This window comes from Dendrobium catenatum, unplaced genomic scaffold, assembly GCF_001605985.2.
Source record: "Dendrobium catenatum unplaced genomic scaffold, ASM160598v2 fragScaff_scaffold_483, whole genome shotgun sequence".
Lineage (NCBI taxonomy): Eukaryota > Viridiplantae > Streptophyta > Magnoliopsida > Asparagales > Orchidaceae > Dendrobium > Dendrobium catenatum.
The window spans coordinates 366,675-382,108 of record NW_021318945.1 but is presented as its reverse complement, the minus strand read 5'-3'; the positions used below and the strand labels follow the sequence as shown (position 1 = coordinate 382,108).

The window sequence follows — 15,434 nt, the reverse complement described above, 5'->3', positions numbered from 1 at the left end:
CACCTATTTTTGTGCTAATTTATCTAAATCTATCTATCAGATCATAACGAAATGATTAGACTTGTTCATACAATCTATCATAATTAATATGATATTATGTCCTTACCTCGATCAAGGAAACCCATTGTAAAGTCTATAATTACTTATTCTGACCTCCGCTAAGGAATGAGTATACCATTAGGTTGCTGATGTTATGCCTTCACTAGTTGATAAGCTTTACACTTTGACACAAAATTTATTACTTCACCTTTTTATCTTGGCCACCAAAACATTTTCTTCAAATCATTATACATTTAATGCTCATGGGGTGGATAGTGTATCTAGAGTAATGTGCCTCATGTAGAATATTGTTTCTCTCGTACAACTAGAAACCCTTAATATATCGTTGCAGAAAATTATACCAAAATTATTCATTCAAAGTCCAGGTTTCTCACAAGATTGAATTGGATCAACCAACTTTGAATATTCATTATCAAATTTTTGAGCATCCATAATTCTTTCCTTAAGAGTAGGTTGTGAAATCATCTGAGCAAACCTACCAAAATCAAGATCAATAGAATTTACAACCTCCAACCCTAACCTTCTCATATCACGGATCATGAAATCATCAAAAGTGAGTAGACAACTCGCTACCCTTAATGACTTCCTACTCAGAACATTTGCTACCACATTGGTTTTACTAGGTTGATATTGAAAGCTTAGGCATAACCTTTTATTAGCTCAAGCTATCTTCTTTGCCTCATATTTAATTTCTTTTGGGTGAAAATATACTTCAGACTTTGATGATTAGTGATGATCTCACATCTAACTCTAAACATACAATGTCTCCAAATTTTCAAAATAAATATAATAGACGCCAACTCTTGATTATAGGCTAGATGGTTTCTTTTTTTCATGCGACTTTAATTAACTAGAATTATAAATTATACCTTCCCATTTTGCATCAAAATAGGTTCTAAATATTTCAATGAAGCATCATTGAATAGATGAAATCCTTCTATACAAGATGGGATGGTCAAAATTGGAGTTGATGTTAGACAATCTTTTAATTTTTGAAATCTATTCTCATAATATATTGTCCATTCAAATAGAACTGTCTTATGTATTAATCTTATTAGAGGGACTACATTCTTAGAAAACCATTTTATAAAATTTCAATAATACGCAACCATTCCTAGAAAGTTATGCAACTTAGATATAATAGTAGGCCTCAACTAGTTGGTAATTTCTAGCAATTTTTGGGGATCTAAAAAATTTCTTCTATATTCACTGCATGATCCAAAAATACGCCTTAGCAAGAATTCATACTTAAAAAATATAATTGGTGTCACCTCCGTGTCTCCTAAATAATCCTTAGATTTAAATTTAGAATGCATCAAAATATCATTAATAAATGTAATGACAAACTGATCTAAATAATATTTTAATACTATATTTATCATATCCATAAATACTACAGGTGTATTATTCACCCTAAAATGCTTGACTAAAAAATCGTAATGATTAGACCTGTTATAGAATGCAGCCTTCGTACTCATAACATTTGCTATCATATTGGTTTGATCAGATTGATATTGAATGTTTAGGCATAACCTTTTATCAGTTCAAGCTATCTTCTTTGCCTCAGAAAATATACTTTAGACTTTGATGATTAATGATGGTCTCATATTTCACTATGTACATTTAATGTCTCCAAAATGTTAAAGTATAATAGCCTCTAACTCTTGATTATAGTTCAGATGGTTCTTTTCATGTGGCTTTAATTATATTGAATTATAAGTTAAACCTTCCTATTTTGCATCAAAATAAGTTCCAAATCTTTCAATATAGCATCATTGAATACATGAAATCCTTCTATACAAGATGAGATGGTCAAATTAGAGTTGATGTTAGAAAATCATTCAACTTCTGAAAGCTAGTCTTATTAATATATTATCCATTCAAATAGAATTGTCTTCCATATCAGTCTTGTTAAAGGGGCTACATTCTTAGAAAACCCTTTCATAAAATTCAATAATACACAACCATTCCCATAAAGCTATGCAACTTGGATACAATAGTAGGCCTCGACCAATTAACTAGTTGTAATTTCTAGGGATCCCAAAAATTCCTTCTATATTCATGACATGATCCAAAAATATTCCTTAACTAGAATTCATACTTAAAAAATACAATTGGTGTCACCTCAGTGTTTCTAAAATAATCCTTAGATTTAGATTTAAAATACACCAGAATATAATCAATAGATATGATGAAAAATTGATCTAGATATTCTTTTAATACTTTGTTCATCAAATTCATAAAAACTATTCGTGTAGGCATTTAAAATTGTAATTGGATTTTAGGACAAAAGGAATGAGATGCCCTAAGACTAGATTGGTCTTTCTCTTTTTATGGGGATCTCTAAGGACGGTCAGATTTTGAACATAAAGGATAATAAGGTTAACAACATTGAAATCTATTTGAGTCATAATAAAGTAGGTTGCTAGAGAAAGAGCTTGATTAATGTTTATCCTATATCCAGCTTTAGTTACCCTAAAATACATGACTAAAACTCACAATGACTATACATGATATTGAATGTAATCTTCACTACATCTTTCTGCTTCATCAATTGGTGTTAATCTTAAAAAATATAGAAACACTATTAATTGATTAAATATATCATTTGTCTTAGATAAAGGATTATTTTTAATTATTACTTTATTCATTTCCCTAAAATTCACAAACATCCTTATTGTTCCATTATTCTTCTAAAAAAATGGGATTGATGTACCCCATGGGGACATATTCAGTCTTGCCAATCCTTTATCCACTATTTCTTGAAGCCATACTTTTAACTCGTGAAGTTTTTAGGTGTCATCTTATATGGAGCCCTAGCAATAGGAGTTGTACCAGGAAAAATCTCAAATTGAATTTTATCTCTCTATAAAGTGAAAAACTCACTAACTCTTAAGTTTTATCAGAAAAAATCAACATATCCAACATGCATAAAGGGCAATCAAGAGAATATATGAATATATAAAAGTAGCATCTGTACTATAATTTTAGTAGTATGCATATTCAATATTAACAATTCAAAAAAACTATACATGGAGAATTCTTATAGCATCATTTTATAAAAATATTGTATTGTAATAATCTCTAGAAATATTAGCATTTTCATATAAATACTAAAAATAGTGTATAAACCAAACTATATGATAAAAACTTTCATTTTTTTATCTATGTGCCTAGAATATCCTATTTTATAGCTTATCAAAAGTTACATAGTAGAAAGTTTCCCAAACTTTATCAAATCAAATAAAACCACAAAAATACCAATACAAACACCAATTTTGAATAATAAAGGTGGGGATCGATAACCTAACTCGACCTGGATGATTTTCGTAACTAGCTTAATTGACAAAATTAACTCTAAGACCTCTAAAACAAGCTTTCTCTCTCTATGCATTCTCCTCCTTAACTCTCTAGCTGCTAAAATCAATATCCAAATGAGAAAATTTGAGAAAATAAAATGGAATTTGTGACATGGCGTCATAATTCCCAGCACCATAGCACCACCATGAAAACTTTTAGATTCCAAGATACAAGGCTTAGAACTACAACACCACTTCCTAGTATCGTGTGGATGGCATTATTAGGGATCATCCGGGGTGTGTTATTGCTTCTTATGCTGCCCCTTTACTGCTTTTCAATGTTATTTCGGCTGAGCTTATGGCATTATATTATGGTCTGGAAATTTGTATCAAGATGGGTATTAATTTTATGTGGATTGAGGTGGATGCTATGCTTCTTGTTCAGATTATTACTAATATTGTGCCGGGTAATCCTCAAAACTTTTATCTTATTAGGAAAATTAAGATTTCCCTTGCCTCTGTCAATTATTATATTTCTCACATTTATCGGGAAGCTAACGTCTGTCGGATTGATTAGCAAAAAAGGGTTGTTATATTAATAACTATGAGGAGTATGATATCAGGAGTTTACCCCCGATGTTGAAAGGTATGATTAATTTGGATAAAGCTGGCTTACATTATATTCGTAATGTTTGATTGGATTATTTTTTTGGTTGTTTGGCACTTTTATGGTTCTTTTTTAATCTATAGATGGTGGTATATGTGGATGTGGCAGGTTTCTTGCTTATTTTGATGTTTCTCTTTCTTTTTATGGAAATGGATCCGGTGGAGATTTTTGTATTTATGCTGGCAGTCCTGGCATTATTCGGATAATGACTATGTCATTATTTTGTGGTCCTTCAACATTCACAGTATTGATAATCTGGATCCTTTTGATGCGTCTGTTTTTGTTTATTTTGATTTTATGTGGACTTGTGTCTGGGGCCAAAAAGAGTATTTTAATTTCTTGGTTGGTTGGGGCTTAGTTTCTCATTTCTCTACTGAGATGGAGGGTGTTCTTACTTTATGCTAGAGTTTTTACATTTCTAAACCTAACTGGTGGTTGTTTTGGGGTCATAACTGGATGGTTACTATGGATGATTCTAACTGGTGGTTTTTTTGTGGTCAAAACTGGATGGTTACTATGGCTGGTATTTGGGGCTATGTTTCTAAGTTGCTGTAGGTCTATGACCTGGTGGGGACTTTTATTCCATTTTCCATGACCTATTGGGGAGTTTTTATGTTATAATCTGATGAGAAAATTGTTATGTTTGCTGCATGTCCAAAAATTTGTAGATTGTAAGAATTGTGATAGCTGCCCGATTACTATTTTTGACTGGGTCAATGGCATTCTCTTGTACATTTTTAACTGTTTTCTCACTCTTTTAGTATGTAAGTTTTTTGTTTGTAGGTTTCTTGGGTACTGGATGCTTATCTCTGTTGATTCTTCGGACGCTCAAGCATATTTTGCTACCTACGGATCAATCATCAATTTTTGCAGTAAGTTTGTGCTGAATGTTGATCCCTTGATCTTCCTTTTTTGGATGTTGTCTTCTTGCAGCCCTAGTATGTTATTAGGTATTTTTGTAACTTTTAGTATAAGGAACCACCGGCTATTATGTTTTATTTTGTTTTATTGTGTAGCTCTTTGGAGCATTAGTAAGTTGGAGGTTCCTTTTAAGGATCTTGTAACCCTGTTTTTGTATTAATGCGTAGGCCGCTCCGTGAGTTTTAACAAAAAAAATGAGTAGATTAAGTTTTAGGTATAAGTGAAACTACATGTACAAGGGGCAAAGAAAAAAAAAATAAGTGGAGGTATAAGGAGTGTAGTGAGTAATGTGAAATACTCTAAAATTAAATCTTAAATATTATCATATTATTATAATTTTGGCATTATATTCAAAAAAATAAATATATTATTATTTCTGACATGTACCTGTTATTGACACTAGCTAGTTTCATGCTGGCACTCATTTTATAGTTACAACACTCGACATAAAGATCATTTTTTTAAATGAAAATCATTAACTCGCTTGACGCTAGAAATAGTGCTATTTTTCTATAGTAATAAAAGCCTATAAATAATAGGTCAACAGGGGTTATTTAGTATAAGAGGTTATTAAAATCACTTATTACTAACAATAATATCTCAAAGCTTATCATCTAGGAATCTCTCCTCCTGCTGCTGCTGCTCCTCCTCCCCCTTCTTCTTCTTAGATTAAGAATTTGTTTTGTTTGATGAGTTTTGAGAGAATGCAAAAATATTATATATCATAATTAATATCACGTGAAGGAACTTTGATTACGTCCGATGCAAGGACGTAGAGGAACGTCCGGTCGGAGGCAATTTCCCCTTAAAAAAACTAGGTATTTACTCGGTACAATTAGGTATTATTTGATAATAATAAGGAATATCGTTCTTTGAAGACCAATACCGAGTTATACCGAGCTGTACCGAGAAATACCGAGTTGTACCGAGTTTTTCTGGGAAAAACTCGGTACATCTTTGGTATAACTCGGTATTTGCTCGGTAAAGCCCGGTATAACTCGGTATTGGGTCTTCAAATGATGGTATTCTTCGTTATTGTTTAGTATTGCTCGGTATTTGCTCGGTACAACTCGTTTTTTGGCGGGAATTTGCCTCCGACCGGACGTTCCTCTATGTCCGGTCGGAGGACGTAATAATTGGAGTTGTAAAATCGATTTACTTAAGAAAGAGAAGCAAATGGATTTTTCTATTCCAACTGTAATGAAAAATTTTCGAGTTATGACTGCGACACAAACAGTCTCTGCATGAATGAAACAAAAAACTGAACTTCTGATCAATCAAATAAAAAAGAGAAAAAAAATATTTTGTAACAGTTTCTCCTCAACCAAGCAAACAACTTTGTGAAAAGTAATTCCATGAATTCGTTTTATCACTTTCATTTTCACTGTTTTTTCATTTCCTCTATTTTGATTCATTCGAACAATGTAAAATAAGGCTTAAAAATTATGCAGAGAAGCTCAAAATTTTCAGAAAATAGACCAAACTGTTTGACAAGCAAGTTGATTGCATTTGGGGCGGATTTCTTAATGCTTTCTAAACCAGTTTCTGAACAAAAATTTTAGTTTAAGAAAATTTTTAACTGAAAAACTGCTTTAGAAATTAGTAAAAAAACTATCACAAACGAAACCTAAATTGTAGTGTAGCTAACAATCTATTAAAGCCATAACGTTCAACATAAACGTGAACTTTTTTTTTTCTCTTATAAAGCTTGATTAGCTTTTATTGCTTCAGAATTTTGATCATCAGGAAATTAAAACATACTGAAAATTTTAAGAAGGAACTCATTAAATCACTTGTTTTCTAGGCAAGATCTATTGATTGAGTTTGTTGTATATGTATCAACAAAATATGTGATATATCATGCATATGAGAACATATATATTACCGTAATTCAATTAAGATTTCGTTTGGAACAGCTTTCTTACTATCTTTTACAGCGGCTTTCTACTAAAAATTTTTAATTTTTATACTGAAAAGCTGCTTTAAGAAGCAGGTAGAAAGTCGTCCCAAACAAAGCCTAAGGCTTCGTTTAAAGCAGCTTTGTAAAGCAACTTTCTAGTTCAAAAGTTTTTAGTTCAAATGATAAGGCTCACCTCGCGAGCCAGCTCGAATCATTATTACTATTTAAATACCATTAAAAGTTAATACTAAATGTTTTTTTTTTTTTAATTCAGCCTAATCCTTGATTCAAATCCCGCCTATACCTAAATGAAATCCCGCTAGCGATTTAAATCCCACCTGACAGATATCGCGTCACTGCATAGCTCTAGGCGGACATCTCGTGCGAGGCGGACCACGTTTAATATGAGGCGGACCGTGCATATTCGACTGGTCGCATGCGGAGAATGACCGAGAGACGGATCGATCGACCATGTGCATATTCGAGTCTGCAGACTCGTTGGGCTTGAGGGTGTTCGTGACCTATGCATGGTGAACGACCGCACGTCTGGTGGTCTGCGCATGGGAAGAGTGCAGATAACAGAGAGCTAGGATGAGAGCGGAAGACAATCGTGGGCTCGCGAGCCAATATGAGCTTGTTTACTATGGGTCGATGAGTTTGAGCTCTAGCTAGAGTTCGAGCTCACCTTCCGGCTGAAGAGCTGAGCTTGATAAGGTCAAAACTCGATTCGTTTACACCCCTATATATGGATGATGAGATGAATCATAGACAGACAACGTGATGAAAATGAGATTATTTGAGGACAAGCTTTCAGAATGTTAAGTGTCTTGTCCGTTTCATGCATGTGAATATATGAGCTCAGCACTATTGGTCTCTAACTCTCTACCACTTATCTCTTCTTCCGAATGAGAGAGAACTTTGACTAACTTAGAGAGAGAGTCTCCCTACCTACCATGTGATGATGCGAAGGAAGGCATTCATGTAATTTCTTTAAGGTGGGTCAGGCTTTCATCATTATAATAATGATAATAATTAATTAAAATGTAGTATCTTAATTAATTTTAGTTGATAAATGTTTTAAGAATTAACGTTAATTTATTAGGTTTGAGTTTCTTTATGCAACATATTATATATTTGTGCATAAAGGAATCTAAAGAATTATGGTATTATGTTTTTAGCTTAAGTAATGTATCTTTGAATAAGGAAATAGTCTCTCTCTCTCTCTCTCTCTCTCTCTCTCTCTCTCTCTCTCTCTCTCTCTCATAGAGGCGTCAAATTTTGATACGACCTGAAACCTGACTCGAAAAATTTTGAGTTTGGGTCAACCCGTTTATCAAATATTGAGTCAGGTTCGCATTCAGAAATGTGCCCCAATTTTAAATTTTGTTTTGGGTGACCGACAACCCAAAAACAACCCGAAATTGATCACCCGATCCGCTTGTCTCGCCAAGCCATCTATCACGTATGGCGCGGCACACTGAGTCAAAATGAGAATGGTGAAGCCAGGGGCGGATCCAGCTTCTTTTTTTAGGGGATGGGCAAAAATGATTAGGATTGATAAAATTAGGGCAAAAAAATTTTTTGAGAGGGGGAAAAATACCCAAAATATCCAAAATGTTCCAAAAAATACCCTCTAAAATTATAAAAAAAAAAAAAAAAAAAATTTTGAGGGTGGGCATTTGCCCCCCCTCACTTGTATGGGGATCCGCCCATGGGTGAAGCCCATGTTAAGCTCGCCTCAACCTGCTCGCCTATCCTAGGCCCTACTGCCCGCCTCAACCTACTCTCCTAGTCCCCTAGCATAGGCCCTATTGCCCTGTTGCCCACCTCGGCCTCACCCCTGGCCCTATCACCGCTTACGCGGCAGTTTGCATACTGACATGGCAACTCGCCACCCTTCCTTTTAGCGGCATTGTGTGAAGGCCTTTGACGCGCCACACCAGTTATATTTCTCTACCGCCGCGAATACTCCTCGACACAACAATTATCATTTCACAACATTTATCATTTATTATGTCATATTGTTCGGTCGAACCGGTTGAACTACTCCTTTCGGTTTGTTGTTTGATCTTATTTTCACAACCTTAATACTTTTTAGCATTATGAATAATTTATTTAAAATAATACTTAAAAGTAAAAAATATTTAAATACAAATTGAATTTAACTTTTTATTAATTTCATAATAAAGTTAATCTAATAAATTTTAGATTTGTTTTATTTACGGTCAAATTTTGATCCACCTATATTTTTTTTCTGGTTGGCGTAAAATTGGCATCAGTCGGCAGGAGTTGATGCATCGTCGGAGCAACATATACACAACAAGTCATCTCCCCTGACCCACACTAACCCACCACGTGTAATCCATCTTGTAGACCAACCCCCCATCAGCTATGACATAAATATTTCGCGGTACACCCCACCGTCGCCGCGGCAGGACGTCCAGCTGGCTTGGATCGGACGGCCAGCGCCCCGAGGTCCGATCTGGACGGCCCAAGTCGTCACATCGGATCGCGCAAGTTAATTATCCCTAAATTATTATTAATTTATTATTAATTTTCATTCTTCCAAATTAATTTATCGCCTTATTTTAATATGCTTTGGCTTCCACTTCTATAGGGATCTGTAACGTGAAACCCTCTCTCTCTCTCTCTTCTATCTCTCTTTCTCTCTCTTCAGCGGACCGGAAATCCATGCGGCTATGGCGGTCTCCCTCCCTTCTTCTCCTCCTTGTTTTTCTCCCAATTCCGTCATTTCCAAATTATTTTCTCTCGTTTTACCTTTATACCATTTCTAAGCTGAGCTAAATCCAAAAAACTGAAAGCTACTTCTCCGCCGCCGCCGCCTCCTCCTCAGCCGCCGCCGGCTTAGGGGGAAATTTTTCGCGAGATCTTCTCCAGCCGCGGCGGAGATCGCCTGCGAAACGATCTCCGATTTCCCGCTATCCTCCTCCGATCCGATTGAGCTCCCGCCGCCTGAGATCTAATCTGATCAGAGTTTCCGGGAACCCTAACCCTAGGTCAAGGATCAGCCGCCATCGCCCCCCTATTTCGAAATAATTAGGACTAGAAAAAATCATACTGTCCACGCTTACGATGCTGCTCCATTAATTCTCATCTAACCGTTTGTTCTTTTTGTCTTCTTGTGGATAGCGAGAGCGCGACAAGGAAAGGAGACAAAAGGCCGACAGAGAAATATAGAAATAGGGAGAGGAAAAGAAAGAGAGAGATATTGAAATCGAACGAAGTGGATGTCGTCGTCGTCGAACTCGCCGTGCGCGGCGTGCAAATTTCTCCGACGAAAATGCATGCCGACCGGTTGCATATTCGCGCCATACTTCCCGCCAGACAATCCGACAAAATTCATTCATGTTCACCGGGTGTTCGGCGCCAGCAACGTCTCCAAGCTTCTCAACGAACTTTCGCCGGCGCAGCGCGAAGACGCCGTCAACTCGCTGGCCTACGAGGCCGAGGCGCGCCTTCACGATCCTGTGCTTGGATGCGTCGGCTATATCTCCCTGCTTCAGCATCGCCTAATGCAGCTCCAGCGCGATTTATCGGCTGCTAAGAGGGAGCTATCGCTCTGTATCTGCCCGGGCCCACAAAACCAATTCTATGCCGAGGCCATGGCCGTGAGGGCTGGGCTCGCCGGTCAGGGATCGGCTTCAACATCTGCGGCGCCACCGATGTATAAAGATCAACAACATCATCAATATCAACATCATCACCATCAGCAGCAGCAGCAGCAGCAGATGATGGTGGAAATACAGCAGCTCGCAGAGGTTGTGGCAGCGGAGAGAGAGCATGAGATGCTGAGGAGGAGAGAGCATGAGATACTGCGGAGCATAGAGCAGCAACATGTATTGGCGAGGCTTATCGGAGATGGAAGCAGTGGTGGGGCGGCGGCGGCTGAGGCTTCTCCGCCGCTGGCGTTGGTTTCCCCGCACATTAGTGGGTTTGAAGGCTCGTTTGCGGAGCTGCAGCATCAACAAGGGTTGCAGTTCCAAGAAGGGAGTGGCCTTCGTCTTCATCATAATTTTCATCAGAGGAGAAGGTTCGATGAGGAGAGAAGTGGAGAGGGTCCTTCTTCTTGACTTCTTTAACTATTCGTTGAATTTTAGACCGCGCTTGATCTTCTTTTGGTGGTTCAGCTTTCAGCTTTTCAGCGTAGAGATTGCTGCATTCATCCTAAGCTCCGACGTAAGATTCACAAATATCTCTCTCTCTCTCTCTCTCTCTCTCTCTCTCTCTCTCTCTCTCTCTCTCTCTCTCTCTCTCTCTCTCTCTCTCTCTCTCTCTCTCTCTCTCTCTCTCTCTCTGTGTGTGTGTGTGTGTGTGTGTGTGTGTGGAAAACTCGCAAGCAACATAAATGGATTAAACAGATGTGATTAGGGGATTAGGGTTAAAAGCTATAAATCTAAAAAATTGAATTGATTGTTAGGAATGTTAAAGATAACCTGCACTATGAGTTTTGAAAAGACCACTAAAATCTCTATCTTTCTCTTCTGCTATAAGGAAAAACACCTATTGATCTTCGCATCTCTCTTCCTCTCTGTATTCATATCGCACATCTCTCACTAGGGTCCTCCTCCCCTCTCCCCCTTCCTTTTGGAGTTAAAGGTATAAGCAAGGTGCTTTCCGTTTATATATGATGGAATTCTCTTTCTAAAATGACCACTGATTCGGGTTCTGTATTTCTAAGGAAATGCAGTAATATATAGCTTGAAGCAACCTTTTCATTTTAGTCCTAAAAGCCAACTACCGTTCCCTCTATCTCTCTCTCTCCCTCCCTCTTATCTATTACTTACTACCTAGCTCCTAATTTTCTGTTCTTCCATTCCTTGTCAAGAGTAAAAATCTGGATTGTGGTACTTCTTTTCGGCCAAAATTGAGTCAAGATAGTTTAAAAGAAATGTGTGTTTTTTTTTAAAGGAGGAATTGAACCGCTGCCACCCCGAAAGGTGCATGAAACACCCCCGAAAGGCGCATGAGAGTATGATTAATCTTTGGCTAGCCTAGAAGAGGCACCTACCCCAGAAACCTCAATACCCACACTTAATTGGCCCCTCTTAAGAGACATTGTCGTTCGAGGGAATCTAGAGTGGGCTTAGGGTTCCCAAATCATAAAAATTCTTAAGTACAGTTAGTTCTCAGCCCATTTTCTTTATAAATGCATAACAGTCTCACTTGAACAGAACTCAACGAAGCTAACATTTATGTTATATGCTGTATGACATAATAAATTTGGTCTAATTAAGCATGATTAATGACCTTAAATGGGTTTCGATCAAGATGAATTTATCAGAATTTTTTTATCCAACACCCAAACTCCATCAAGTTTATTTTAGCTTATAATTTTTGAAAACTATATTATATTTGACAGAGGTTCTAAAGCTTATTTGACAGAGGTTGTCGATCAAAATATTTTTCTTTTACAACAAAACATGTATTTTAAGCTCACTTCCGTCACTTTAATAACTGTTATAATGATAAAATGTATTGTTTGTGCTATTTTTTATTTGTTTATTATGTCATATCTTATATAAACTAGTAAAATGAGGAAGATTGTAAGAAAAAATAAATATTTTATGATGAATTATATGTAAGAAATAGTTAGAAAACATCATATACGACCTTTGATTTGATTTTTGTATAATTTTTAATTTTTTATTACTTTGTTTTTTTCTTAATTGTGCATTGCTTCGTTTAAAAGTTTTATCACAATAAGGCTTTGTTTGGGACGATTTTCTTACCATTTCTTAAAGCAGTTTTTTAGTATAGAATTAAAATTTTTGTGCAAGAAAGCTATTTTAAGAAGCAGTAAGAAAACGGTCCCAAACAAAAGCCTTATTGTGATGGGAAATTTATTTATTTTTTCTCATCACATGCATAACATCAGCCCCAACAATTTTTCATTCATTTTAACCCTCTCATCATCATCATCTTCTTCTTCTTGGAATTTGATTATTTTTTACAGATATTGTTCATACTTTCATATATAAATGTAATTATGGTAATAAACATTTGATTGGCTTTAGTAATTAGTTTCCTTCAGATAATAACTACAATAAGGAAAATCAGCAAACATCTTTCAGTAATTACATATAATTTTTCAATAATTAAATATTAACAAAACATAATCAAACTGAGTGAAATGAAATTAAAAAATTGGACTGTAAAATAAATACATATCTTTAAAAAATTGCCAGATAATATTTAAAAATGATAGAACTAAAAACTAAATATGAATTAAAATTAAAAGATATCTGATGAAGTCACCAAAAAATAATTATATGGAAGGATATATCTTCAATTATTTGTATTTTGAATGCCTATTTGTTTTTTTTTTTTTTTATTTATTTTAGGATATATCTTCAGTTATTTGTATTTTGAATGCATATTTGGCTATGTTGTTTTTTTCCTCTTTGTCTCAACTACTTATGTCATGAAACACGTTTGATCACTTGTTTTATTCTTAGATTTGATAACTAAGATTTCCTTTGAGACTGTTTTCTTATTAATTTTTAAAGCAGTTTTTTAGCTAAAAAAAAATTTATATTAAAAAATTGTTTTATAAATCAATAAGAAAGTTGTCCCAAACTAATGCTTTGTTTGGGATGGCTTTTTTAATGTTTCTTAATACAGTTTTTTAATACAAAAATTTTAATATTTTAAACAGCTGCTTTAAGAAGCAATAAAATTAAAATCCAATGCCTTTTTAACTATTTCTTGAAGCAGCTTTCTAGTATAAAAGCAACAAAAAAGCCGTCCCAAACAAAGCCTAAGTCTAAGTTGTATTGTTTTGATGTCGCTAGCAAGCAATTATATGTTCAAAAATTGAATAAATTAAGGGTTATTAGATGTTTGAAAGAGTAATACTAAGCAAAGATTTTAATATTTGGTTAATATGTAACTGATACAAAAACTTAAAAACATCCAAAAGCTTTGTATTAATATTGAATTGATGGTGTTGAAAATCTGGGGATCTAAAACTCTTTCTTTTTGGGAAATAAACCATCTGTTAAAAAATAAGGCTTGAGAAACCCCTTAATAATGGCATTTCTATGGGACTAAGTGCAAACATTGACCTACAGATATGGGGGAGACTGTCATCTCTTTCTTCTGTCTTCTTCTTCTTTTTTCTCAACTCATATTGTAGATATATCTCTCTTTTTGCAGAGACTGCAGAGGTGGTCATTTGTTCATCTGACACCACAATTAAATTCATATGCTGACAGATTAATTCTCTGTGCACGATGGATCACGTTTCAGGCCTATATTTCAAGCGCAAGAAAGGAACATACGGCGGGAGAGACCTGAAAGTTTTTTTATTGATTCTTAAAGCAGTTTTTGAATACAAAAATATTAAATTTTGTACTAAAAATTTGTTTTAAGAAGCAGTAAGAAAATCATCCCAAACGAAGCTTAAACAGCCAAAAAAACTGATTTATGGAAAGCAGACAAATGGTGAAGATGATGCTGCACTAGCTGTACACCTAGCAATTGGCCACAGCTTGAATCAGTAAAAAAACAAATAAATATATAGGATTTCTTCTTCTTCTCTCTCTCTCCATAAATAGTCTGGTCTTTCTCCCTTGCACATAATAATAAGTACTTTTTTTGCCTTTGCTGTTGTTCCAGGAGAGCCTCTGCTGATTTGGGTGAGGTTCTCTTCTTCATTTAAGTTGCAAGATGAGCTTTATGTAATGGCTTTCCCACTGCTTTTGTGGCCGGGGATTTGGTGCTGTTTGGTTTCGTAGTTGGTAGGCGATGGAGTTTTTTCATTTGCATGTTTTGTTTTGCAGCTGTTTGGCTCTGTCAATATTTAGTTGTTTGTAAAGCGGAAGATTTTGATAAGGCTTCCTTAGGAACATTTTTTTTGCTGTTTTCTATAACTGTTTTCTAGTACACTAAAAAGCTGTTTTAGAAACCAGCAAAAAAGCTATTCAAGTATGATAATGGCCCCTACATATTCCCTATATCATTCACTTATGTTCTTATTAAGATTTTTTTTTTTCTTTGGGAGGAAAACATGCATTGGGCTTATATGTTAATATCAAAAAAAAAGATTATAAGTTCTTAGAGGAATCCACTGCTCTCTATGCTCAAAGAGCTACAATCAAAAAAGAAAAAAAAAAACACTAAGGTGCTATAGATCCCTAAGTAATTGCAAATACATAATAAAAAAGATACAAAACCAAAAAAAAAATAAGCAGCTCAGCAGGCAGATTAGTTTAGTCTGCACTCAAATATCTGCAAAAAAAAAAATAAAATAAATAAAATATATTGCAAAATAGAAAGCACCTGCAAAACATTAAAGGTTAGAAAACCCAAAAAATATAAAACACAACACCAGAGGAAGAGACCGCAATAGAAAATAGGAAAAAGATCAAGAGATGCAAGAATGATAATCACAGACAAACAGAGAGGAAAACCCAGCCCAAAATAAGGAATAATTATTGCGTCCTTCCACCTGACGTAGAGATACACCCTCCCACCGCTAAAAAACTCAGTTTTTGCTCGGTATTGCTAGCTATTGTTTGGTATTAACGAAGAATATCATCATGTGAAGACCAATACCGAGTTATAC

The 15,434-nt window shown here is 35.2% G+C and overlaps 1 protein-coding gene across 1 annotated transcript; it reads left to right on the top strand.

The window, feature by feature from the left end:
- Positions 1-9,461: 9,461 nt before the first annotated feature.
- LOC110111071 (protein ASYMMETRIC LEAVES 2) lies at positions 9,462-14,237 on the top strand. The gene is made up of 3 exons (XM_020842764.2): positions 9,462-9,864; positions 9,998-11,044; positions 14,024-14,237. Exon 2 carries the CDS (start codon positions 10,096-10,098, stop codon positions 10,936-10,938), a length of 843 nt encoding a protein of 280 aa, XP_020698423.1. The 5' UTR covers positions 9,462-9,864; positions 9,998-10,095; the 3' UTR covers positions 10,939-11,044; positions 14,024-14,237.
- Positions 14,238-15,434: the final 1,197 nt, after the last annotated feature.